General features: G+C 36.9%; 1 protein-coding gene across 1 annotated transcript in view; it reads left to right on the top strand.

The window, feature by feature from the left end:
* The window catches only part of LOC306852809 (glutamate receptor 2-like), a gene marked incomplete at both ends in the record, with an annotated part of 31,683 nt that extends 11,772 nt beyond the window's left edge, over positions 1–19,911 (top strand). Inside the window, 13 exons of the mRNA XM_079389902.1 lie at positions 6,045–6,284; positions 11,142–11,338; positions 12,207–12,260; positions 12,351–12,509; positions 13,493–13,660; positions 13,885–13,989; positions 14,090–14,197; positions 14,299–14,505; positions 14,624–14,991; positions 15,374–15,572; positions 15,837–16,084; positions 17,790–17,904; positions 19,666–19,911. Of these exons, the coding sequence (XP_079246028.1) occupies positions 6,045–6,284; positions 11,142–11,338; positions 12,207–12,260; positions 12,351–12,509; positions 13,493–13,660; positions 13,885–13,989; positions 14,090–14,197; positions 14,299–14,505; positions 14,624–14,991; positions 15,374–15,572; positions 15,837–16,084; positions 17,790–17,904; positions 19,666–19,911 (2,414 nt within the window). The remainder of the gene's footprint in view (positions 1–6,044; positions 6,285–11,141; positions 11,339–12,206; positions 12,261–12,350; positions 12,510–13,492; positions 13,661–13,884; positions 13,990–14,089; positions 14,198–14,298; positions 14,506–14,623; positions 14,992–15,373; positions 15,573–15,836; positions 16,085–17,789; positions 17,905–19,665) is intronic.
* Between the last annotated feature and the right edge of the window lie 5,148 nt (positions 19,912–25,059).

Below are 25,059 nucleotides of genomic sequence, written 5' to 3'. Positions count from 1 at the left end.
AACAAACAAATGATAAAATGAATAAACAACTAATTAGAAATGATAATGAGGACTTATAGAGGAGTATGCATAATGCTTTTTATGGCACCTAAATGCAATTTATCAGTGTAAACAACTGATTTGTGCTTATGTATAACATATTCCACAATATTGTGACAAATTTTGCTTTAGTTAATGTAATTGTTTAATTAAAGTGAATAGTGCATTCAATACTACAACGTATACTAAAATGTACTTAGCCAGCTACAAGTCCATCAAGGAACACATTTTACTTGATCGCAGGTCCAGGAAATGGAAGCCCTATAGAACAGAATGTGTCCGACACAAGAAAATAAGGCCAACTAAAGAGGACAGCTAAATATGCCACTACAGGCGTTCTGCTCTCTCCCTCTCTCATCTCTCTCTGAAGGTTACCTTGCTTTCATTACACCAGGACACATTTAATATCAGCTCTATGATCAGGCCTGGTGAGCCCATAAAGAGCTTTATCCAAGGTTTGGACCATCGTAATCTTCATATCAGACACTCTAATTTCTGTGTCCAAGGCTAGAGTACAAAAACTCTGAAATTCTGTCATTATTTTGTTCACCCTCATGTTGTTCCAACCCCATTTGCTGTTTATATTTATTTATTTTTTTCTGTGGGACATGGAAGTATAGATTTTGTTTTAGCATTAATTCGCAACTCTTGTCATACAACAATTTTTTTATAGTGACCAGGGTTGTCGAACTCCAAAACATACAAAAAACTGTACTTTTATGGTGTTACTTTTTTATAACACCTGGGCCTGTGCATAGGTTACAACTTAGCCTAGTTGCGGTGTAAAGGTGCACTATAACTGCTTATTTTTTATTGTACCTTCATTTAGTTCAGGGATGGGCAACTTCGGTCCTGGAGGGCCGGTGTCCTGCAGAGTTTAGCTCCAACCCTAATCAAACACACCTGAAAAAGCTAATCAATGACTGTGTCCAAATTCAGGGTCTGCATCCTCCTTAGGATCCTTCCTACCCGGTTGAAGGAGGAGGGATCCTCCGACGTCCGCAAAACCCGGAAGTCGGTGTTTGTGAATTTGGACAGCCTACCCTTCTTTCAGTTCCCTCCCTTACCCGTTGCTCGTATCCTGTCGCCTAGCAACCGTGACAGCGCCAAGCAAGAAGCGGGAAAATGGACAAACAAAGAGTTATTCTCCTCATTTTAATTCTTTTGGAAGAAATAAAGCAATTAAATAAATTAAATACTTTCTTTGCTCGTTGTCGGAGAGTTTTTTATATCAGACTACAAGACAGTCACATCCAGGTATTTGTTTTTAAGTATTCTACTAATTTCTCCTACAAATTCATTGAGCCGAAGCATAAACTTTAGCTTGTTTTGTCAGAGAAACTCCTCTCCCACTCCGCTACCGCTCGCTTCGTCCGCCATTACGCTCTGCCGAAAAGAATTATGGGATAGGTAGGACGGGAAAGGATCCACCACACCCATCCTTACAATTCGGGGAAAAGGAGGACGTATTTGTGGGCCGCATTTGAAGGATCCTACGAATTTGGACAGCCTTCGTCGCGGCGCTGTGACGTAACATCCTTCAAATGAGTACTCCGAAGGATGCAGACCCTGAATTTGGACACAGCCAATGTCTTCAAGATCACTAGAAAGCTACAGGCAGGTGTGTTTGATTAGGGTTGCATAACAGAAATGGTAGCTAAACTCTGCAGGACACTGGCCCTCCAGGACCGAAGTTGCCAATCCCTGATTTAGTTGAAACCTAACTCTATTTATAAGATAAATATTTACAGACACTTCTGACCATGATTAATGGTAGGGATTAAAACAGCAGATTAATTAAATAATCCCATATGTAAACTCATGTTCTACCTGATGAATTTAAATTATTTAGGCAAATATGATATATGTTGACATTTACACTAATTTCAAGAAAGAGAACATTGTGAATTAATGACTTTTTAGCATCTAAAAATCAAATCTAAACAGCACACCTCCAAATGCATGTCAAATAAAATTAATCATAATTAATAAATGTGATGTGTTTGTCTTGTGTGTGTGTGTGTCAGTATTTATTTATTGATATTACTGTCAAATACTGTTTCTGAATGTTATTTACATATAAAAAATCGTAACTTATTTCATGATTAAGTATCGTATTTCATGGGAAACTTATTTTTATCATAAGTTACGTGAGGCAACATAAGTTAGAATCAACCAAAACTGAAATTCAAGGCAACACAGCTTCTTTTCACAAAATTGAAGGCTGTTGGTTGTTTAAAGGTAAACCTAATAAGACTATGCATTACTTTCTGGAGAGCTTACGAGCCTCTTGGTATGCTCTGCCTCACGAACCAATGGTGCATCTGAAGCGTTCAGTTAGACAAACTAGCCATGACTTACAAAGCCTCTAATGTGGATTTTACGGTCCAATTTAAGAACCTGTGAATTTCTGGTGCAACCCTACCCTGGACATTATGAAACAAGTATGAGTTAGCAATGTCTTGGGGTGAACAAACTGTTCCTGTAAGACCTAGCTAGTTGTGATTACAGAAAATACTTGATCCTTGGCAGAATTAGATAAAAATAGATTCCAACTACACCATGCACTCTTTGTTCTTTCACACAACATTTTTGAGAAGCAACATTTCGATTAAATGTAAAAGTAATGATGGCAAGAAATGAAATAAATAAGCGGAGCTCAGAAGCATTAGCTATTAACAGCATGAAGTAATTTATCCACACACTTCACTTGTTAGGGTTGTTTCTGTATGCTAATGCCTCTATGCCATTGAAAAGCAGTCATATGTGACAGTGTCATTAATGGCTTCTCGATTCTCATTCGCTCTCTATATATGGTGGCGGTCTTGATTCAGCAGCCATTTACCAGATGACCTGCCCTGACCCATCATATGACCCTTTTGCCCCTCTGATTGCTAGATCAATGCAAATTGGTTAGAGATAAGAATGTTTTATGTTCATAAATGGTTTAAACTATGCTGCTTGACCTAGTTCTTTTGGCTGAGAGTGCTGAGCAACACACTCATTAAGGGGAGGTCTAAAAGCAGCTGCGTACTTCTGCTTTATGATCTGTCACATGCCATGGAGAAGTGTCTATTGTATAAAATGTATACATGGAGGTGACAGGCAGAAAGGTGTCTTGGGAAATAGCGACAGTCCGGGCTGGGGGTGGTAACGAAAATAGAGCTGTTGTCGTGGGTGGAGGAAGTGGGGGAAGGGAAAATATTCCAGAAGCTCAGAGCCAGATGGTCATTGATATAGAGGTGGCCCAGTTACAGTATGTTTTAGCATCTCAGGAACATGAGGACGCACTGTACTTACAGTCTTCTGCAGCTACGTTTGTCTTGGTGTGATTTATGAGGATGCACAGCATGAGGGACACAGAGACTCATTAGGTGCCAGCAAACATCCCTTATTGGTAATACTGTTGCTTTTGCTCATTTACTCCTGAGGCTTTGACCAGACAAGAGGACCAAGATGGCAGTGATTTAAAAAAAATCTGTAATCTATTTTCATGGGTTTTTAATTTACTAATTTAACTCTGATCAATCAAGAAGTCATAATTTGGTCAGCAAGTCTTAATTACAAAAAGGCCTTAAGTTGATTACAATGTATATTTCATCAATACATTTGATTCTGTCATCCCTTAGTAATAATCGTCATCTTTTACTTCTGCTGACTTCACATTATATAGGAACAAAGAAGTTTACAGTCTTCCAAAGTAGAATTAATTTCATCAGCCCATTAAACAACAATGAAAAATTAGTGGATTTTTTCCTGAACGTTACGTTTAATGTTTATTTTATTTTACTATTTAATATAGCTTTTTTCCCCAAAATATTATTTTGAGATTTAAAAAAAAAAATTCACATACTTCTTGATAAAATTTTACTTAAGAATTTATTTCATACTAAGTATACTTGAAATCCATTAACATATTTATTATATGATTATATCATATATCATTTAAGACTTACTGATTTAAAAATATAATTAAACTTCATTGGAGTATTTCTTTATTTCAATATTATGCCTAAAATGTGTTTTAATATCACTATTAAGTATGAGCTTTGTATAATAATAAGTCTTTAAATGCAACGTATTTAAAGTGTACCTAAAGTATACTTTCAATAGTTCCACTTTAGCACAATCAAATATACTTACAGTAAGTATACAGGTCCTTCTCAAAAAATTAGCATATTGTGATAAAGTTAATTATTTTCTGTAATGTACTGATAAACATTAGACTTTCATATATTTTAGATTCATTACAACACAACTGAAGTAGTTCAAGCCTTTTGTTTTAATATTGATGATTTTGGCATACAGCTCATGAAAACCCAAAATTCCTATCTCAAAATATTAGCATATTTCATCCGACCAATAAAAGAATGGCCATTATGTTCATTTATGCACTCAATACTTGGTCGGGAATCCTTTTGCAGAAATGACTGCTTCAATGCGGCGTGGCATGGAGGCAATCAGCCTGTGGCACTGCTGAGGTGTTATGGAGGCCCAGGATGCTTCGATAGCGGCCTTAAGCTCATCCAGAGTGTTGGGTCTTGCGTCTCTCAACTTTCTCTTCACAATATCCCACAGATTCTCTATGGGGTTCAGGTCAGGAGAGTTGGCAGGCCAATTGAGCACAGTAATACCATGGTCAGTAAACCATTTACCAGTGGTTTTGGCACTGTGAGCAGGTGCCAGGTCGTGCTGAAAAATGAAATCTTCATCTCCATAAAGCTTTTCAGCAGATGGAAGCATGAAGTGCTCCAAAATCTCCTGATAGCTAGCTGCATTGACCCTGCCCTTGATAAAACACAGTGGACCAACACCAGCATCACTGACTGTGGGTACTTGACACTGGACTTCAGGCATTTTGGCATTTCCCTCTCCCCAGTCTTCCTCCAGACTCTGGCACCTTGATTTCCGAATGACATGCAAAATTTGCTTTCATCCGAAAAAAGTACTTTGGACCACTGAGCAACAGTCCAGTGCTGCTTCTCTGTAGCCCAGGTCAGGCGCTTCTGCCGCTGTTTCTGGTTCAAAAGTGGCTTGACCTGGGGAATGCGGCACCTGTAGCCCATTTCCTGCACACGCCTGTACACGGTGGCTCTAGATGTTTCTACTCCAGACTCAGTCCACTGCTTCCGCAGGTCCCCCAAGGTCTGGAATCGGTCCTTCTCCACAATCTTCCTCAGGGTCCGGCCACCTCTTCTCGTTGTGCTGCGTTTTCTGCCACACTTTTTCCTTCCCACAGACTTCCCACTGAGGTGCCTTGATACAGCACTCTGGGAACAGCCTATTCGTTCAGAAATTTCTTTCTGTGTCTTACCCTCTTGCTTGAGGGTGTCAATGATGGCCTTCTGGACAGCAGTCAGGTCGGCAGTCTTACCCATGATTGCGGTTTTGAGTAATGAACCAGGCTGGGAGTTTTTAAAAGCCTCAGGAATCTTTTGCAGGTGTTTAGAGTTAATTAGTTGATTCAGATGATTAGGTTAATAGCTCGTTTAGAGAACCTTTTCATGATATGCTAATTTTTTGAGATAGGAATTTTGGGTTTTCATGAGCTGTATGCCAAAATCATCAATATTAAAACAATAAAAGGCTTGAACTACTTCAGTTGTGTTGTAATGAATCTAAAATATATGAAAGTCTAATGTTTATCAGTACATTACAGAAAATAATGAACTTTATCACAATATGCTAATTTTTTGAGAAGGACCTGTAGTTGGACCTCAGCCCTACTTCCAAAAAATTAAAGTGCATTAAATACAAAGTTAGTTTTTCCAATTTAGCAGACTTTTTACCTGTTTAAAATACCAAAAGTACAATTGCAGGGTATTTTTATTAAGCACATCAATATGTGCATGTGTTTGTAGTCTACTTTCAAATCCATTTTAGTATTTTTTTTTTTTTCACTAGGGGAAGGAAGAATCTTTACAAATGAGATCCTACAGTTTTTGCAAGACTCTCATAATGTGTTACTTTTCTATCAGATTCTAATTGATTCTCTTTTTTTTCAGTCTGTTCTCAGTTCTCAAGAGGAGTTTATGCTATTTTTGGATTTTATGACAATAAGTCAGTGAACACAATAACGTCGTTCTGCGGGACACTGCACGTCTCCTTCATCACACCAAGCTTTCCCTTGGACGGAAATCAGCAGTTTATTATTCAGATGCGACCAGACATCAAAGGGCCTCTCCTGAGTCTCATTGAGTACTACAAATGGAACAAGTTTGCCTACCTGTACGACAGTGACCGAGGTAAGGCACTGCACTGCATTATTCAACACCATATAAACATGACGTGTGTGAGATGAGGAAAAATAACAGATTTACTTTTAAACAGGATTCCATTTGTGTCTTGCCAGTGGGAAGGCTTTCAAGCACATTTTTTTTTTTTTTTATTCATTTAGCTGACGCTTTTATCCAAAGCGACTTACAATTGCTATATATGTCAGAGGTCGCACGCCTCTGGAGCAACTAGGGGTTAAGTGTCTTGCTCAGGGACACATTGGTGTCTCACAATGGATTCGAACCCAGGTCTCTCACACCAAAGGCATGTGTCTTATCCACTGCGCCATCACCACCCACATCAGCTGGTTTGTTGTTTAGCCCAAATCATCACTTTTGGATGAAGCCATTCCTTTAGCATTTTAAAATAAATATGACTAAAGCATCTCATCGCTTAAAGGTGGTGCATGGGGCTGGTTCAGCATGGGGCGTCGTTAAAAAGGAAGGCTTGGGACAGAATTATAACTCACACAGTAGTATGACGCTATATAAAAAGCAATTGACAATATTTGATGCTACAGATAAGATTATGGCTGTTGCATTCAGAATATTCATATTTAAAGATATTAGCCTGTCAAAAGGCATATTTACAATAAAACACAGGTTTATTTTGCACCTTGAGCTGGGGTGAGCAGGATCCAGCATTATTAAAGGTTCATTTTGTGTTTGTTGGACCCACTGGCCTTTGTTTCACAGCTTTCTAATTGCCTCAAGCTCATCTGTCTCTCTAACTCTCCATTTTTTTTCAATCTCCCTTTCTGTCTCGTTCATTTTCCTCTATGTCACCCTCCAATTCTCGCTTTCTTTGATGGTTGCGCTGGTTCAGATCTGTGAGGCACAAATGAGAACGGTTGACGCGAGTCTCTGAGGACCGTGGTGTCGTAAATGCCTGTAATGGCGATGTTTTATTAACTCTGAGGTTGCTAACTTTCCTGTGATAAGATCAGTATGCACACAATGTGTCATTTATCATTAATGAATATTAATTATGTATACATAACCCTATGTTCCCAAAAATCCTCTTTGTGTGTGCATTTGCTCGTATGCCTTTGTGACTGTTTGCTTTTGTTGCGAGCTGAATCTGCATTATTTATTTCAGAATTGAGTGGTTGTGTATGTGGGACGTAATATGCACCTTGACGCACACGTTTACATCACTTGTCATACTAATTAGGTCGATTGACACTGCATTCCCATGGTAACCATTGTGCTGTGTGTGTTATTAATTTGTCTGTGTTACTGTGTGAGAGCAGCAGCACAGCGCCTGTGGTCATGATACGTTTCACTGGTGAGATCAGTCATAAATGCAAACTTAATGCCACATCCAGTATTCCTCCAGTCCTCCATTTGTGCAAATAATGTGGAGGATTTAAGGTATGTAATAGGACGTGCACTGCATCTTATAGGATACGTAATATACTGTATATTTACAGATGATTTACATTAACAATGTGAAATTTATCAATTTGAAACAAGTTCAGTTCAATTTAAGCAGTTCTACAAAATGCAGAAATGCCATTATTAAACAGCACACTTACTCAGATATCATCATTTTCAGTTCTGTCTAAACTGAATATACTCACAAGTCACCATTTTAATCAAGTAATTTTTGAGTAAGCCGTTTTTCAGTGGTACATTATGTCTGCAACCTTCATTACAATTGTGCTATTTACCAAATATTTGTTGAATAATAGTCTAAAAAAATATAATTATGACTAATAAAGGATTTTTAGAGTGTTTATTTATTGAATTTTTCACATTTTATAGCAAAAAACTAAATAATTGTGAAGATGTTTCTTATGATAAAAAGGCTGCATTTATTTGATCAAAAACACTATAAGAACTGCAATATTGTAAAAATAACTGTTTTCTAATATATTTGAAAATGTAATTTATTCCTATGAAATTTCAGCAGCCATTAATCATGCCGTCAGTGTCACATTATCCTTCAGAAATAATTTTAATATGCTAATGTGGTGCTCAAGAAACATTTCTTATTATTATTATCATCAATTTTGAAAGCAGTTATTCTGCTTAATATTTAGGATTCTTTATTTTGTTTTGTTTCCAAGAACATTTATTTGAAATAGAAATCATACTTTGTCACTTTTGATCAATTTGATGTCCTTGCTGAATGAAAGTAATACAATTCTTTATTTGAAAAATATGAATATGAATTTATATTATACATTAAAAAACAAACAAACAAAAAATACACACTTGTTGCTGCATTAAATATATTGCACATGTTTTAGTAAAGAAATGGCTGATGGGTTAATAAAGACTTTATTCAAGCTCGATATTGAGCACTTAAGCAGGAAACAAATTCATAATTTATAGTCCCAGAAAAGCTTTTATTTTTAAACCTTTTAAACCACAGAGCGTGGAAGTGAAAGTGGCTGGTGGCCAGGGTGGTAGTTGTTGTGCTTATATAAATTATGTGAAGGTTCCAGTTTAGTGTTTTGTTCAGTGGCGTGGATGTGAAGACATGATGGATTCTTACAGCCTGCTGGGTGCTTTCTGCATGACACTTGATCGTTTTTAGATACTTTCTGCATCACTCACCTGGTGGAGATGCCAGAATCCTTTTACACTGGATGCTGATGAGAAGTGAAGTGACTGTAGCTGAGGGTCATTTCGTCACCCTTCCTGCTGCCCATGTGGATCTGGCACACACTGTCCGTGGTCCTGGAACGCACGAGACAGGGGACCCAGAGCAACACTGACACACTCATATTGCCTCACAAACACTCTCTCATGCTTGTTAGGTAGTGTGTTGTCATCAGGGACAGGTGCATGACAACAGAGAAATATGCTTACAACTGGAAAACATGCTAGAGCACCAGAATTCCTGTTTCAGCTGGTCATTAAATGTAAAGTTTGTCTGTATTGTGCATTTTTTTTTTTTTGCTTAAGCTTGAAGGACAGTCCCTGCTCTCCAGCTCCTTTGACTTTATCTTCTCTTGGTGGTTTGCTTTGTTTTAAAGTGTCTTATATAATCAATAAAGGATTGGCTGTGCACAAAGACTAATTCTCCCTCACTGTGAGACTCATCCATAACCTCTGCATAATTAAATCAGTGTAACACCTCTGAAGATCTACAAAGATCCAGCTGCGTAGTGCTTATGGAGAGACAATAAGATTATGTAACACAGTTGACATCACAGTTCAATAATGGATACCCCGTACTGGGAAACCAATAGACAGATATTGAACCACAACCATAATTCGTTAAGGTTTCACTCATGTTTATGCAACACGATTATGAAGCACTACGTAAAATAATATAATACATGCTACAAATACACAACTGTTTAAAAGTTTGCACCCAGTAAAGATTTTTTTTTTCTTTTAATGAGCAAGGATGCATAACTGCTGAAAAGGACAGTAAAGGTACCAACCAACAAACGAACGAATGAACGAACAAACAATGCTGTTCTTTTGAACTGAATCTTGGGGGGGGAATTATCACTGTTTCCACACAAAAAATTAAGCAGCACAACAGTTTTCAACACCAATATTTTTTATGAATTATTATTTATTTATTTGAGCAGCAAATCAGCATATTAGAATGATTTCTGAAGGATCATGTGAAACTAACACTAGAGTAATGACTGCTAAAAATTCAGCTTTGTCATCACAGGAATAAATTACATTTTAAAATAATTCAAATAGAAAACAGTTGTTTGAAATTGTAAATATTTCACAATATTAGGTTTTATGTATTTTTGATCAAATCAAATAAAGCTGTTTAGCATAAGATGCATAAAAAACATTACAGACCCAAACTTTTGAATAGTAGTGTAGTTGTCAAATGCATTATTATTGTTGTTGTTATTTTGTTTGTTGTTGTTTTCATTTTGCCCAAATAAGTGTTACAAGGTTAAATCTTTTTACATTTCTAATGACTATTTTTTTAAACAACATGGTTAAGGAAATTGCTATCAAATTAAATACATTTCTACTGAGTCAGGATTTGCCTGCAAATAGTTAAATCTTCAGCTTCTTGTCACCCATCAGGCATTCCTAGATTCCGAAGTGATTTTGGAGTGTGCTGGAACAATACTGAACAGAAGTGCTATCATCTCATTTGCTCCTTAGGTTTTAAGTGACCCACATCAGGATTTCCTTGATTGAGAAGTGATTTTGGAGTGTGCTGGAGTAACAATGCTTTTCAGTGCTATCATTTCATTTGTTAGAACTAATGGCCCTTACTAACGAGCTTTTAATCACTTATTTCCAAGAATAGCCGTAAACCTTGATCCTCATGTCTCTAAGCCACACATTTAACAAAGCGTCACTGTGCCTCGCACTCCCTGAGATTTTATCCACGATTCATGTACTCTTTCAAAACATGACACACTGTTTTCATATTCTTAAAAATCAAATACACATATCTAGCATACAAACAATCACTCACATTGACTTACTTAATAAGTGCTGTAGCTGTTATGCTGTCACGCTTAATCGATTGTTTTAGTTGTTTACCTCCCCTGTGACTGACAGAAATGAAAATGCCAATTTTAGAATCTTATTATCTGCATCAAATCCTCCATGGAGTGTTATTAAGGATGTAACTTGCAACCGGTGATTCAAAATGGTGTGAAGTACTGTAAATCATGCAAAGAAATTGAAACAAGAAAATAACACATCATGAGTTGCTTAGCCCAAACAGTCCAAAAGGTGAAGCATCTGAAATGTTGCATATTTTTTTGCCGAGGTAACTTTATTAAAATTAATTTAAGGCAGCCTAGTTTGACCTTTGTAGCTTTTATTGCTTCCTAGCATCTTCCAAAAACCTAATCTGTTCCTCTTCCTCATAATCAGGACTTACCACTCTCCAAGTTGTGCTGGACACAGCAGCAGAGAAGAAATGGCAGGTGACTGCCATCAACGTGGGCCACATGAAGGACGAGAGGAAGGATGAAGCATATCGTTCACTCTTTCAGGACCTAGAAAACAAGAAGGAGCGGAGAGTGATTCTTGACTGTGAGCAGGACAAAGTTAAAGATATCATGGAACAGGTATACATATCAACTGATGCCCTGAAGAGGTCTGATGTAATTGACATTGTCATCTTAGCATGCAATATTTCAGCTCAAAAATGTGCTCCTAATATGAGCTGGTTTAGCTGCATCAAAGCTAATCAAAGCAAAACAAATGCATTATCATTTAATAGTTCAGGGTCATATATATATATACACCAGCACAACTGGTAAAATTCAGCATTCCATCACATAATAGATAACATTTTAAAATATATTAAAATAGACACCAGTTATTTTAAATTGTAAAAAAAAAATATGTCCCAGTATTTATAGTATTTTATTCATACTTTAACATGTTTTATTAAATAAATGCACCTTTGGTGAGTGTAAGGGACTTTTAAACAGTAGTGTTTGTTATAAAACACTTTTCACAAGTCTACATAATACCTAAATAACAATATAATAAATAACAATTAAAGCAACTTAGTACATTTTAAGAGCACCATAACTATGAATCATTAATTAGGCTGCACAAACATTCGCCATTAGCGGGCAGAAAAGTCCTTATGAGATGGGTTTTTCATTCAGACTCACTGCACCCTCAGGGAAGAGCTATTGATTTGTATTTAAAGCCTGTAGAAGTGTTTAACCAACCACCAGAATCAATGAAGCTGATCTGGACTCTATAATATAGCTTTATCTACACACACAATTGCACATACACATCACAAGTACCTTGCCGTCAGCACACAAACCTCTCAGACTGCTTTTATATCAGTCCGTCTCTCTCTCTGGCTGGCAATGTGGAGCAGTTCACATTTTCTTATCTTTATCTAAAATATATTTATGAAGTGTACATAGCTTTATTTCACTGGTTTGATGAGCTTCATTTTTCTCTTTGCAGGTCATAACTATTGGCAGGCATGTGAAAGGATATCACTACATCATAGCAAACCTGGTAAATTATCTAAAATGTAACACTACCAAAGAACAGCATGTCTTATTGAAAATGTGCGAAAATGCTGAGAAAACCATGTCATGTTTTCAGGGTTTTGTGGATGGAGATCTTTCAAAAATCCAATACGGTGGAGCCAATGTTTCAGGTTTTCAGATTGTGGATTTCGATGACCCTCTGGTGTCTAAATTTGACCAGCGCTGGGAAGCCCTGGAGGAAAAAGAATATCCTGGAGCAGACAGCAAGATACGGGTGAGATCTGAGTGTGTGTGTGTGTTTGTGTGTGTGTGTGTGTGTGTGTGAGAGAGAGATTCAGTCCCTTTTACTGTTTCAGACCGCTTCACTAAATATGATTAAAAGAGATGTTCAGGTAATTGCTACATGAACATAAAACCTCTTCATTGAAATGCCCGTATAGTTCAGGGCATTTGCAGGGCAAGCTTGTTAGTCATTATCAACTCCAGATAAAATGTCTCATCTGTCTTCTCGCCAATTTACAAAGACTAAGTAGGTGCTTAATTTCCTGGGACTGAAATCAAGTGTTTCATTCTTACATCACCAATGAATCCAGAAAATGCATAATTTAGAATTGAGAATAGGGTTACAAAGGGGTGGAAAATTTCCGGAAACTTTCCAAAAATCCCAGGAAGATTCCAAAAAAATCCCGGAAAATTTCCGAAATTTACTGGAAATTTTCCACCTTTTTGCAGCCCTAATTGAGAAGGCCTGTTAAATTACAGTTCATTCTTAAATTTGAATTGAACGTGCATTTCAAATGTAATGAAATTCATACAACTGCTGTTATTTCCTGAGACAGCTTTACCAAACAAATGTTAATGTATTAGATCACCCAAAAATGAAAATTCTGTCATTGAGTACTTACCCTCATGTCGTTCCAAACCCGTAAGACCTTCATTCATCTTTGGAACTCAAATTAGGATTTTTGATGAAATCCGAGAGCTTTCTGACCCTGCATAGATAGCAACGCAGCAACTAAAGTAACTACCACGTTTCAAGGCTCAGAATATCAGTATGGAATGTCAGCGCATCCGGGTTCTATGTCAGAACACCGGCTCTCGCGTCAGCAGCACCACGCGCATATGTGCTACTATCGTGAATGCACATTGAATTGAACGCTAGAATTGCTATTATCACCTACAGTATGCATTTTTCAGATTTTCTTCTCCAACCCTGTTAACTAATTCCTTATCATCTCTCTCTCTCTTTGTTTCCAGTACACTTCAGCACTGACGTATGACGCAGTTCAGGTGATGACTGAGGCCTTCCGATATCTGCACAAACAGCGAATTGACATCTCCCGTAGAGCTAACAATGGAGACTGCCTGGCCAATCCTGCTGTACCTTGGGCACAAGGGGTGGAGATAGAGCGTGCCCTAAAACAGGTGACAAGTCATTATTCCAACCTGCTCAATGAGCACAAGGAACTCTATGTAATTTTATTGTTTATATTGGGTTGTTAAAGTATTTGTAAAATAAAATCTTAGCTTAAATAAGATTTTGAACCCAGATTGTCACTTTTAGAGGCCATTTTAGATATTTGAACTTTTTCTTTTGAAAAAGAAAAGAAAAAGTGATTTTCCTTTTCTGTCATATCATTTTCATGCAGGTGAGAGTTGATGGTCTCACTGGTAATATTCAGTTTGACCAATACGGAAAAAGGGTGAATTACACAGTCAATGTCATGGAATTGAAAAGCAATGGACCAGTTAAGGTAAGGCTTGGTTCTAGGAAAAGTGTATTAAAGGAAAGCAGCATTTATTATTTCACATCATAATTGTTACAAGTTACTCACAAATGCCTCTCTTTTTCAGATTGGCTATTGGAATGAAGTTGACAAAATGGTCGTGACAAAGTCTGATCTCTTCCCAAATGATACAATGGGGCTGGAAAACAAGACTGTGATCGTCACCACTATTCTAGTAGGTCTCATTTGTGGTTTTCCATACTATTATGCTGTATTGTTGAAATATGTGCTCTGTAGTAAAACAGGTGTCAAGGTGTTCCCTGCTGTCTTTTTCAGGAAGCGCCGTATGTAATGCTAAAGAAGAATGCTGACCTTTTTGTGGATAATGAAAGATATGAGGGATACTGTGTGGACTTGGCAGCTGAAATAGCAAAACACTGTGGATTTAAATATCAGCTGAAAATAGTTGGAGATGGCAAATATGGAGCCAGAGATGCAGAGACGAAAATCTGGAACGGAATGGTTGGAGAGTTGGTTTATGGGGTAAGAATCTATGTATTTTTCAAAACCTTTAATGTTGTACATAATTGATAAGTAGCTTCTAAACTATTAGCATCAACATTTCCTATGATGAATGAATATTAAATCTCTTTGATTTTAGAAAGCTGACATAGCAGTGGCTCCACTGACTATCACTTTAGTCAGAGAAGAAGTCATCGACTTCTCAAAGCCATTCATGAGTTTGGGCATCTCCATCATGATCAAGAAGCCTCAGAAATCCAAGCCTGGTGTTTTCTCATTCCTGGACCCACTGGCCTATGAGATCTGGATGTGTATCGTGTTTGCCTACATCGGCGTAAGCGTGGTGCTTTTCCTGGTCAGTCGTTTCAGTCCATATGAGTGGCACACAGAGGAATATGAGGACGGCCAGATACAGACTAACGAGTCAACCAATGAGTTTGGGATTTTCAACAGCCTTTGGTTCTCTCTTGGAGCTTTTATGAGACAGGGCTGTGATATTTCACCAAGGTTTGTTTTTGATCTTGGTTTTAGATTTTTTGGTCAAAACATATTGATTTAAGATTAATTATTCGTTATAGCTATGCTTAAATTAATAAATATACTACACTAAATCATTACATATTTAGATGATCGTTACTCATTATGCATGATAGACTCATCTAAGAAGGCGAAGTAAATTCTGCCTAGCAGCTATTTTCACAAATACCTTAAAATCATTAGTGAAACATCTGTTCAAGACTTCAAAATCCTTACTCACCAACTCATAAATATCTTTTAGAAATCATACAAGACTTCACTGTTTCAGAAATACAGTGGACTTGCATATACATTTTTAACTGTGATCATGTTTTGTCATGCCTAATATTTTCCATTGGACATTTTTCATCAGGTCTCTTTCTGGCCGCATAGTTGGAGGAGTCTGGTGGTTTTTCACCCTGATCATAATTTCATCCTACACGGCTAACTTGGCTGCCTTCCTAACAGTGGAGAGGATGGTGTCTCCAATTGAAAGTGCAGAGGACTTAGCAAAGCAAACAGAGATTGCTTATGGAACTTTAGATTCTGGTTCAACAAAAGAGTTTTTCAGGGTAAGAGCTTCTTCCTCACTGTAATCCCTATAATCCATATGCCTATTTTTTCTTTAATTTTGCATTTGCTATTTGGTTTTAACTACTATTAATAACACACTTTTGTTGAATGTTTTAGAGGCTAATATAAAATGTGAACCTAAATGCTAAATCCAAGGCTGCTTTCTTTATTGTAGTTACATGAAACTGAAAATACCTGTTTGGCTTAGAGAGATTGTAAAGAGTTTATATTAATCCGTCCATCTTTTTATTTTTATTTTCCAGCGCTCCAAAATCGCTCTTTTTGACAAAATGTGGACGTACATGAAAAGCGCAGAGCCCTCTGTATTTGTTAAGACGACAGCAGAAGGTGTAATGCGGGTGAGGAAGTCCAAGGGGAAGTATGCATACCTGCTGGAGTCCACCATGAACGAGTACATCGAGCAGCGCAAGCCCTGTGACACTATGAAGGTCGGAGGGAACCTGGACTCCAAAGGCTACGGCATCGCCACCCCCAAAGGATCCTCATTAAGGTGGGTGGAATAGTATAACAATGTGTCCAATGTTGTTATAGTATCCCACCTACCCTGATGTAGCTGTGCTCATGTGTCCTGGTTTGTATAAAATAGTTAAATGTGGTAGCCGGATACATTAGAGCCCCCCCAAAAAAATGGATAAAAAAAAATCTAATTAAAAAAAAAAATCATGCAGATTTTTTGCATATGAAAAAAAAACTCATTTATATCTTATTTACACACATTAATTATATATGAAAAGCTTATTTTACATACATTATATATTCAAATACCTCATTACTCTAAATTTTACATTATATTAGTACATTTTTATCATGCTTTGAATTCAAGTTTAACAAAATGCTAAAATATAGATTATTATCCTTGAGATTTTGTCTTTCAATAGTTGTGTCTTGTTTGTCTTTTGAATGTTTCAAGGTTCTGCTTAATATCTTCTCCTATCATGTCTCTCATTTTTCTATATTCATTAATTATTGCTGTCTTTGCTTATTTGTAATAATGTGATTTCTGAAATGTTTTTTTACCAAACCCTTGCAGTACACATTTTTTGTTAAAGAACATTAACAAAGATGTGCTTTGAACTTCCAATTTGGCCGATCAAACCAAATTTAGCCATATTCATGTAACAGGTGGCACTGCTTGGGTTTACCAATGTTAATGCATTTATTGAAGATATGCTGATATTTGATTGAGATGTATTTCATATTGCCTCATTAGAGACAGCCTTCCTTTAGTGGGATTCAATTTCTCCTCCTCCTGTGAACAGAAACCAATCTGGACAGATTTAAGAAGTGGGTGGGTGGGCCTTAGGAGAAGATTGAATTATGTATGATGAAGATATAACCAACTTTTATTGCTGTTCTGCTGTCCTTCTTCTAGTAATGTTACTTGCAGGCCACTGCTATTAGTTATGGATGCGAGTACTGCGTTAAACGTCTCTATTCACGGCACTCTGAGCCACTTTCGTCAGTTAAACTCACCTAATATATGCTATTAGTCTTCTAACAGCTTCTTATTTTGAAAGGGAGGAGATATCATGATTTCTTCTTATAAGTATGTTAAAATGCTGAAAAAGAGGAAAGCAGTCTTCAGGTTTGAAAGAGGACCATTGACAATTGCTAAGTTGGCTCACCCTGTCTTACAAGTTATGTTTTATCGTTTCAAGAAATGCGGTTAACCTTGCAGTACTAAAACTGAATGAACAAGGCCTGTTGGACAAATTGAAAAACAAATGGTGGTACGACAAGGGAGAGTGCGGCAGCGGGGGAGGTGATTCCAAGGTCAGCCCCAGAGAGCAAAGTGATGGGTAACTCAATGCAACACTCAAGTAAGCAGCAAAACAGCACAGGAACCAAAAGTCCAAAGGCGGACGTTTTCCACAACACTGACAGGTTAAGCATTGCTAACCATTGCTAGAGGACACACACATAAACAAAACCACCAAAACTCTGCGATTGGTCATTGTGTGCAGCACACAGCGCTGTTGCCCTTGCTGCTTACTTCAGGCGATACGTTAATGCACATTTGGCTCTGCAAAACTTGCATTTGCTTAGGCCAAATGGCGCATCAACGTCATAATCGCTACCGCAATAAAGAAAAGAGGAGAGAAAAGGTGAACTCTAAGAGAAAGTTGAATCAGTGTAATGTAATAATAACATAAAATAACATTGATAATGTTATTTATGTTATTTCCCACGTGAAGAACGCCAGTAAACCTTGCAGTATTGAAACTCAGTGAGCAAGGCACCTTAGACAAGCTGAAAAACAAATGGTGGTACGATAAAGGTGAATGTGGAGCCAAGGACTCTGGAAGTAAGGTTAGTCGCTGCAGGTTCTATGTGATCAAGCACAATTTTGATTAGTGGGAATTACCCATATTTAAATAATAATCACAAAAAAAAAATAATGAAAAAAATAATTAGACAATGCACAGACAAGCATGAGATGCCTTGGTGAGATTCTTTGACTAATGCCTGCAGAGCTACTAATATTTGGTACCATCCACTGATAATTAAAAAGTAATGCATGCCACTTCAGTCATACGCACTTTTTGTAATATCTGTAACACAACCGAGTGGTCTCCTTCCAGCTTCTCAATCTGAGAATCACAGATCCTGCTATTACTTACAGACCTGAGCTTAGAATAGCAGTTATCAGACATTCATATCCAATGCATTCAACGAAAGACTTCAAATTGTTCAAGTACGAACATGATTTCTCTCAGGTCATTTGTAGGACCATCTACAAGGGTGTGCAAGATTCTTAAACGTCTTTGTTTCATTGTGTGTTAAGCTGTTTGTTTGTGTTTTGTCAATTGTTGTATTGTGTTGATGTGCTTTGTGTTGATGCTTACAGAAATATTTATATGTACAGTATGTGAAACCTGATACATCATGCTTTGCCATGTTTGCACTTTTATAATATAACTAAATATGGGTATATAAAACAATGCTCTTTGCAATGTAGCGTAGGTTGCCACATAATCAAAATACAACCTCAACCTCTATAAGCAATATTCAGATTAGTGATTGATCAGATTATTTAGATTGATCAGAATATTCAGTTTCATTTAGGTACATTTCTTAAAATTCTAACTTAATGAATGTATATTATTGGACAAACCAATAATATATTAACAGGTTTTATTCAATATTATTTAATATGACTGACTCAACCCAACTGCATACAGTTACACTAACAAAAATCAACAAAACACATTTTTAAAGGTTACATTATTATTATTAATTTTAAAAAGTGGTTAAAATTTTAATTAAACAATGCAATATTTTTATACATTATTTTTAAATACAAAATTCCAGGTTAAAACACGTCAACACATCCTTAAGGTATTTTGCAGTGCAAAAAAAAAAAAAGTCAATTTTCACAAACGGTAGCTCTGTATCTGTCTATGTGTTGTGTTTTATGCGTGGTCATTTTGTGCACAGTACAGTACACTAATATTTAGAAAAGAATATCTAAATGACAGCTGCTCTCCCCAAAGACCTTTTAGTAGGTGTGTATTTGTGTGTTAAACTCCTGCCTTTTACCTACTATGCCTGTCATGTGCTTCCCTGTGTCTAATGCTATGCCTTCCATCCAGATGCCTCTCTCTTGAGCATCCCTTTAAATGGTCCTGTAGGCTTTCTTAGACAAGCGTAATGCATACCACAGCTAAGCATAGCACATTAACCCCTGCTATAACTGTGAATTCAACAAAGAAATAATGTTTACTACAGCCATTAGCATATGGGAATGTAAGAGCTGTGATTATAAACCACAATGTTGGTTTTGTATATAAGTTTCAAGCGAATGTTAAAGGCTTTAGTAAATCCATCCCATTCAAGCAGAATTGTTGAATGCCCCCATTGCATTGCTTCAAGGGCACATTAACCAGCGGCGCATTCTATTTAGTCCAATTATTGTTTTAGCATTACTGTCCTGAGCTGTGCATTTGTATCCACATAGACGTAAAACTGCCACTTAAATATAAATGTTATTTATGCATACAGTATAAATGCTTATTACTGAGATCCTGTACTTTCCCTGACCGCTGACCCGTGTCTCATATGCATTTACAGGAGAAGACCAGCGCTCTCAGCCTGAGCAATGTGGCTGGGGTCTTCTACATCCTAGTGGGCGGCCTGGGCCTGGCCATGCTGGTGGCCTTGGTCGAGTTCTGTTACAAGTCCCGAGCCGAGGCCAAGCGCATGAAGGTGGCAAAGAATGCACAGAATATTAATCCCACTTCCTCGCAGAATTCACAGAATTTTGCCACTTATAAGGAAGGGTACAACGTATATGGGATCGAAAGTGTAAAAATTTAAGGGGGTAGGATACGCGGCCGTCATTCCAATCTGTCCCCGTGCACGCTTCTTTTGGCTTCCATCTGTTCCATTCCCTGAATGTTCTATTGAATGAGGAGATTTGGACCGTAAACTGGATCGTATGTACTGGTGCTCCTAGTGAAAAAAAAAAAACTTCCTTTCTCTCAGTTCACTGCATATATATTGGAGAGAAAAGTTTTTTGTACATCTCGTGTGATTTTGTTCTGTCAACCTCATTGTCATGTATGACTGTTGTTGTATCACCCATCCATATGGAAGCTTATTTTTGCCAAATTAAAAAAAGGTAATTGTGACTATTTATCTCACAATTCTGACTTTTTTATTGCAATTCTGAGTTCATTTGTCAAAAGTCAGAATTCAGAAATTTGAACTCAGAACTGCAAGAAAAGTCTGAAGTGTGAGAATAAGTTATTACAGGGAAAAAAACTGAAATGCGAGATATAAACTCAGAATTATGAGATATAAGCGAGATATAAAATCATTATTCAGAGAAAAAAAGAGATAAAAAAAAATCTAAATTATGAGTTTATAAAATGTCAGGATTATGAGATAAAGTCATAATTGCGTGAAGTTAAGAATTAGTGGAAGAAAAATCCAAACTCTGAGAATATAAACTTGCGGTTACAAGAAAAAAAGAATTGCAAAATGTAAACTTTTTTGAGTTTATAACTTGCAAATTTGAGATATAATTGCAATTGCAAAATGTCAGAATTATGAGCTAAAACTTCATAATTGTGCGATGTTAAGACCTAATAGAAGAAAAGTTCAAACTACCAGAAAGAAAATGAAATAAAAACCTGAATTCCGAGATATATACTCAGAAATACAAGTTCACAACTTGCAAATTTGAGATATAAACTCACAATTGTAAGAAAACAAGTCAGAATTGTGAGATAAAAAGTCACAATTACCTGACAGAAACAAGCCTCCACACCCATCTCCCTCATTCCCTGCTTGCGATATGATTTTTTAAATGTTGATTGCTCGCAACTTTGCTCCTCATTTTTGATGTTTTTCCACTACATCGAATTCATGTCTGCATTTCCAACTAAACATTTTAAAAATAAGCTTGAAGCTAGTTTGCGAAATCCGCTCTAACTTTCCTTCGTCTCTCTGTTTGGTGTGTGTGCGTGGATGTTGGTTTCTCCGTTTGCATCTATGTGCGTGTGTTCCAGGTGACCTTTTCGGACGCTATGAGGAGCAAAACGAGACTGTCTATTACTGGGAGTACAGGCGAGAATGGACGTGTGATGAGTCCTGAGTTCCCCAAAGCAGTACATGCAGTGCCCTTTGTTAGACCTGGTGTGGGAATGAACGTCAGTCTGACCGATCTCTCCTGATGGATAAGAACCTGCCGAGTGCCTTACACAATGGTTTTCAATAGAGCGCATTCTATTCTCTTTCCTGTCGCTCTCTCCCCTATCTCTCGCCTGAATGGAGGACAGAGGCCTCATTTGATGTCATAGAGACATAATCCTTCCTTGGCCCTTTATAACAAAAGATGCACTCTTCTATTGGAAATACGCCGACTGACACAAAGACACTGATGACATCTACCCCCTGTAACGGATATTTTTGACGACAAACTTGAAACTCCTAGAAGCTCTTTGCGGGAAAGAGAGAAGTTAATAGAGTCTGTCTGTTTTCGTAGCTGACGCCGTTCCGATGTCTATTTCGGCTCAAGCACACGTTACCATCGTCTGCTTCAGGATGTGAAACGTCTTTTTATTAATAAAACGAACAAAAATCTCTAAGAAAAAGTATTTTTATGTATTTTCACAGAAATGGCTTTTAAATAAACCTGCTTACATACCAGTTAATTACAGCTGTAAATCATAATCTCGACATACTTTTAAGAGCTTAGCTACTAGTTTCACATTTTAATGCCAAATATGTTGCTTATCTTGTAATTTATTAGTCATCTTCTGATATATCCGTTAACATTTTGGTGTTAATATGAAATATCTAGCACTGCTTGACATTTGAAATCTGTTTGAAAGGTGGGTGCCGCAGTTATGCTCTCTTACTTTCATCGACTTGTTTGGTTTCGAGAATCTGTTTGTATTTTTTGTTTATCAAGAAAATCAGGGTAGCGGTTATAATATTAAAAAAGAAAACGTGTTTACAACATGAACTTAACAAAAAAAGGAAAATGTAAAAAAAAAACTATTGTATTATTGCATATGTTTTGCTGTGAAATGAATAAAGCATACATTTCAACAAAATGCTCTGTTAAAAATGCCAAATAATTAAGTGTGCCAAAATTATTAATAAATATAGTCATATATTAATCTGTCAATGTGAATGTAGTCAATACATTCTGTAAATTTTGTTACTAAATGTACAGTTGGATGGTATACACAGTGATTTATCAAGGATTTTTTTTTTTTTTTTTGCTGGTTTGTTTTTACCTCATAGCAAATTTAGCATTCAGACCACAGTATGGCTTTTTTTTTTACATTTTGACTCTGCATCTAGAATTAGTTTTCCAAGCAACCAGGTTACATGTATTTTTTTCATAAAACGCAAGACATGCTGCATTACGGCCCAGGACATTTATGCTTATTCTTCAGTATTTAAGAAACCTACGACAAGAGAATAGTTTGTTTGATGATGATAATAGTTCACCGTTTATTATATCGCAGTTAAATTACTATTTCCTATACAAGCAATGCCAACTGTAACAATTAACACTTGATACTGCAATAAGCCAAGATTTAAAAAACAGCGTCCCCAAAAGTGAGACTACATTTGTAAACTAAGAAAATTATCACAGTTATGTACAATTTTGCATTTTTTATTTTTTTTCAATTGTGTTTAGCCTTTCTCTCCTCAGTCTTCCATACTAGACTGGGAGACTGGTTAAGTGTTTTGGTTTTGTCATCATGTTATACTTAATATTAGTTGAACAAGGCCATGTCATTTTATGGACCGCTCTCTCTACCATTTTGTAAATGAATGTGTGCCAACTTGTTTATTTTTTGGGATCCTTTCTAAATAAAAGCTGACTGATATTCTTATGTTTTGATTGCAGTTTTAAATGACCAATACAATTATAACAAATACTCAGTCCTGAAAGCATGTCTGAGCAGGAAGTGATAAAACATACCCTGCAGGCTTTTGAGGTTGCAGAGCTTCATCTAAACGCCCTTTTACTGGACATTTCAAGTCTTGAGAAATATTTTTGATTTTTGATTTTAATTTTAGCATGATTCTTTTTAAAGTGTTTCCAGTAATCACTGACAAAATGACTCAATCAAACACACAATCAACCATTTCATTCTTCCAAATAGATAATTCACGAAGTGATTTCCGCTCATTCCTTGTTGGGTTGGGATGGATTTAAATCTGTCTGCTGGCTGATAGGAGGTGAGAGGAACGGAGAGGTGTTTTTGATCATAAATAATCATGCTGTGACGTCTCTGCATTGGTGTTAATGAATGTCACACATTCTGAAATGACAGATACCCTCCCCCTGCTCTTCCTACATAATCACCCTTCCATCTTTGCAGTCCATATGGTGCCCAACACTTCTGGAGACACCCATTTAACATTTCATCTAACATCTAGTCTCAAAATATTAAAGCCTCTTTGGGCTTTTACACAAGGGTGTGCATTGACTTAGAAGGGCACTTTAGAAATAACAGACTCTTTATCTAATTCCACATTTCCTGATATGAACTTTTGTGCTTTGGGACACTTCAAATACATTCCCTGCATTTCAAAAGATGCTTGATGGAAAACAAAATAGCAGATATCTGGCTTGAGACTGAAAGTTTCTGTCAAAAAAACACCTGATCTGTTTCCGTTCCTCTTCTTGGTTTCCTAACAAAGCGCCCTGCTCATATTTATATTTGACCAATGATAATAAAAAGGTTTATGTTGTGCCATCTTGCATTTATTAAAAAAATTAGTAGCATGGATACAAAAAGTGTCCAATAATAGGGTGGTTACCATAAGATTTACAACAAGTCTTCAAAAGACCTTCAAAGATGCATTGCTAAGAATAAAGCAGTGTCATCTGATACAGAGACAAAAGGAGGGATATAGTTGTGGTTAAATCCACATCAGTCAGAAAACACTGACCTTTGGGTTATCTCCAGTCATTAGATCAATGATAAGACAGGGGATTAGTGGGCTAAACTTCAAAACCCATTGCCATGTCCAAGATAACTATCTGCGCTTCAGCTTCCCGTTTTTGCAACTCAATCAAAGCCATCATTGATAAACTCAAGCACAGCGCAGCTAGATGACAGCAGGAGGAACAACAGGACTGCCCTGAATATGCCAGTGCAGTGGAGACATCAATACCTCATACAGCCTCACCTTTTATCTCGCCACTCTCATAATGAAGCCCCAAAGCTATTTCCTGGGGTCTGCAGAGGAACCAGAGAGTGGGCTGCAAGAACACGATTACAATTTCATGAAAACATACGCATTATAAGCAGAATTACATGAGACAACATTTGGGCCAAGAAAATTTCCAGCGGTAATCCTAATAATCCCAAATTCAAAAATGGGATTGTGCTTTAAATAATACACCAATTCACTGCATAATTTATATTACAAGCTTTGGCAAAAGACATGTAAATATTTCTGTATGTACATATTCATAAGGATGAACTTATATTACCTTCCAAAATACAAAATGATGAAGAAATCACTTTTGACCTCAATTTTTTGGCGATGTAACATGACCTCAATCTCTCCATCTGGAATGGTTAAAGAGAAATGTAGGACTGTATCCTTGCAATGTTTTGATTGACGGTCCATTGGATTTCATTTGAATTCACAATTTTGCCCTAGCAATGAATTTTGCATATGTCACTCAGTCGTGGGAGAAAAACCTTGATATTAGGGTCAGTGGCCAAGTCTCATTACAAATCATTTGTATTCATCCACTACAATATTTCCATTTCCCCAGTCCAGAGATGTGATGGATCAGAACAAACTCTAATCTAGTTTTTTGGTACATTTCAGATCAAAGTATTCAAGGACAAAAATGAAAAAAAAAAAAAAACAGTATTTATAATAACTTTCATGTTTTATAATCACTTATTACATGAAATACTGAGTTCTGATTGGTCATTCAGTGGTCAGATGCTTCCTAAATGGAATACACCAGTT

This window comes from Barbus barbus (assembly GCF_936440315.1).
Source record: "Barbus barbus genome assembly, chromosome: 33".
Lineage (NCBI taxonomy): Eukaryota > Metazoa > Chordata > Actinopteri > Cypriniformes > Cyprinidae > Barbus > Barbus barbus.
This window is presented reverse-complemented; position numbering and strand designations above follow the sequence as displayed.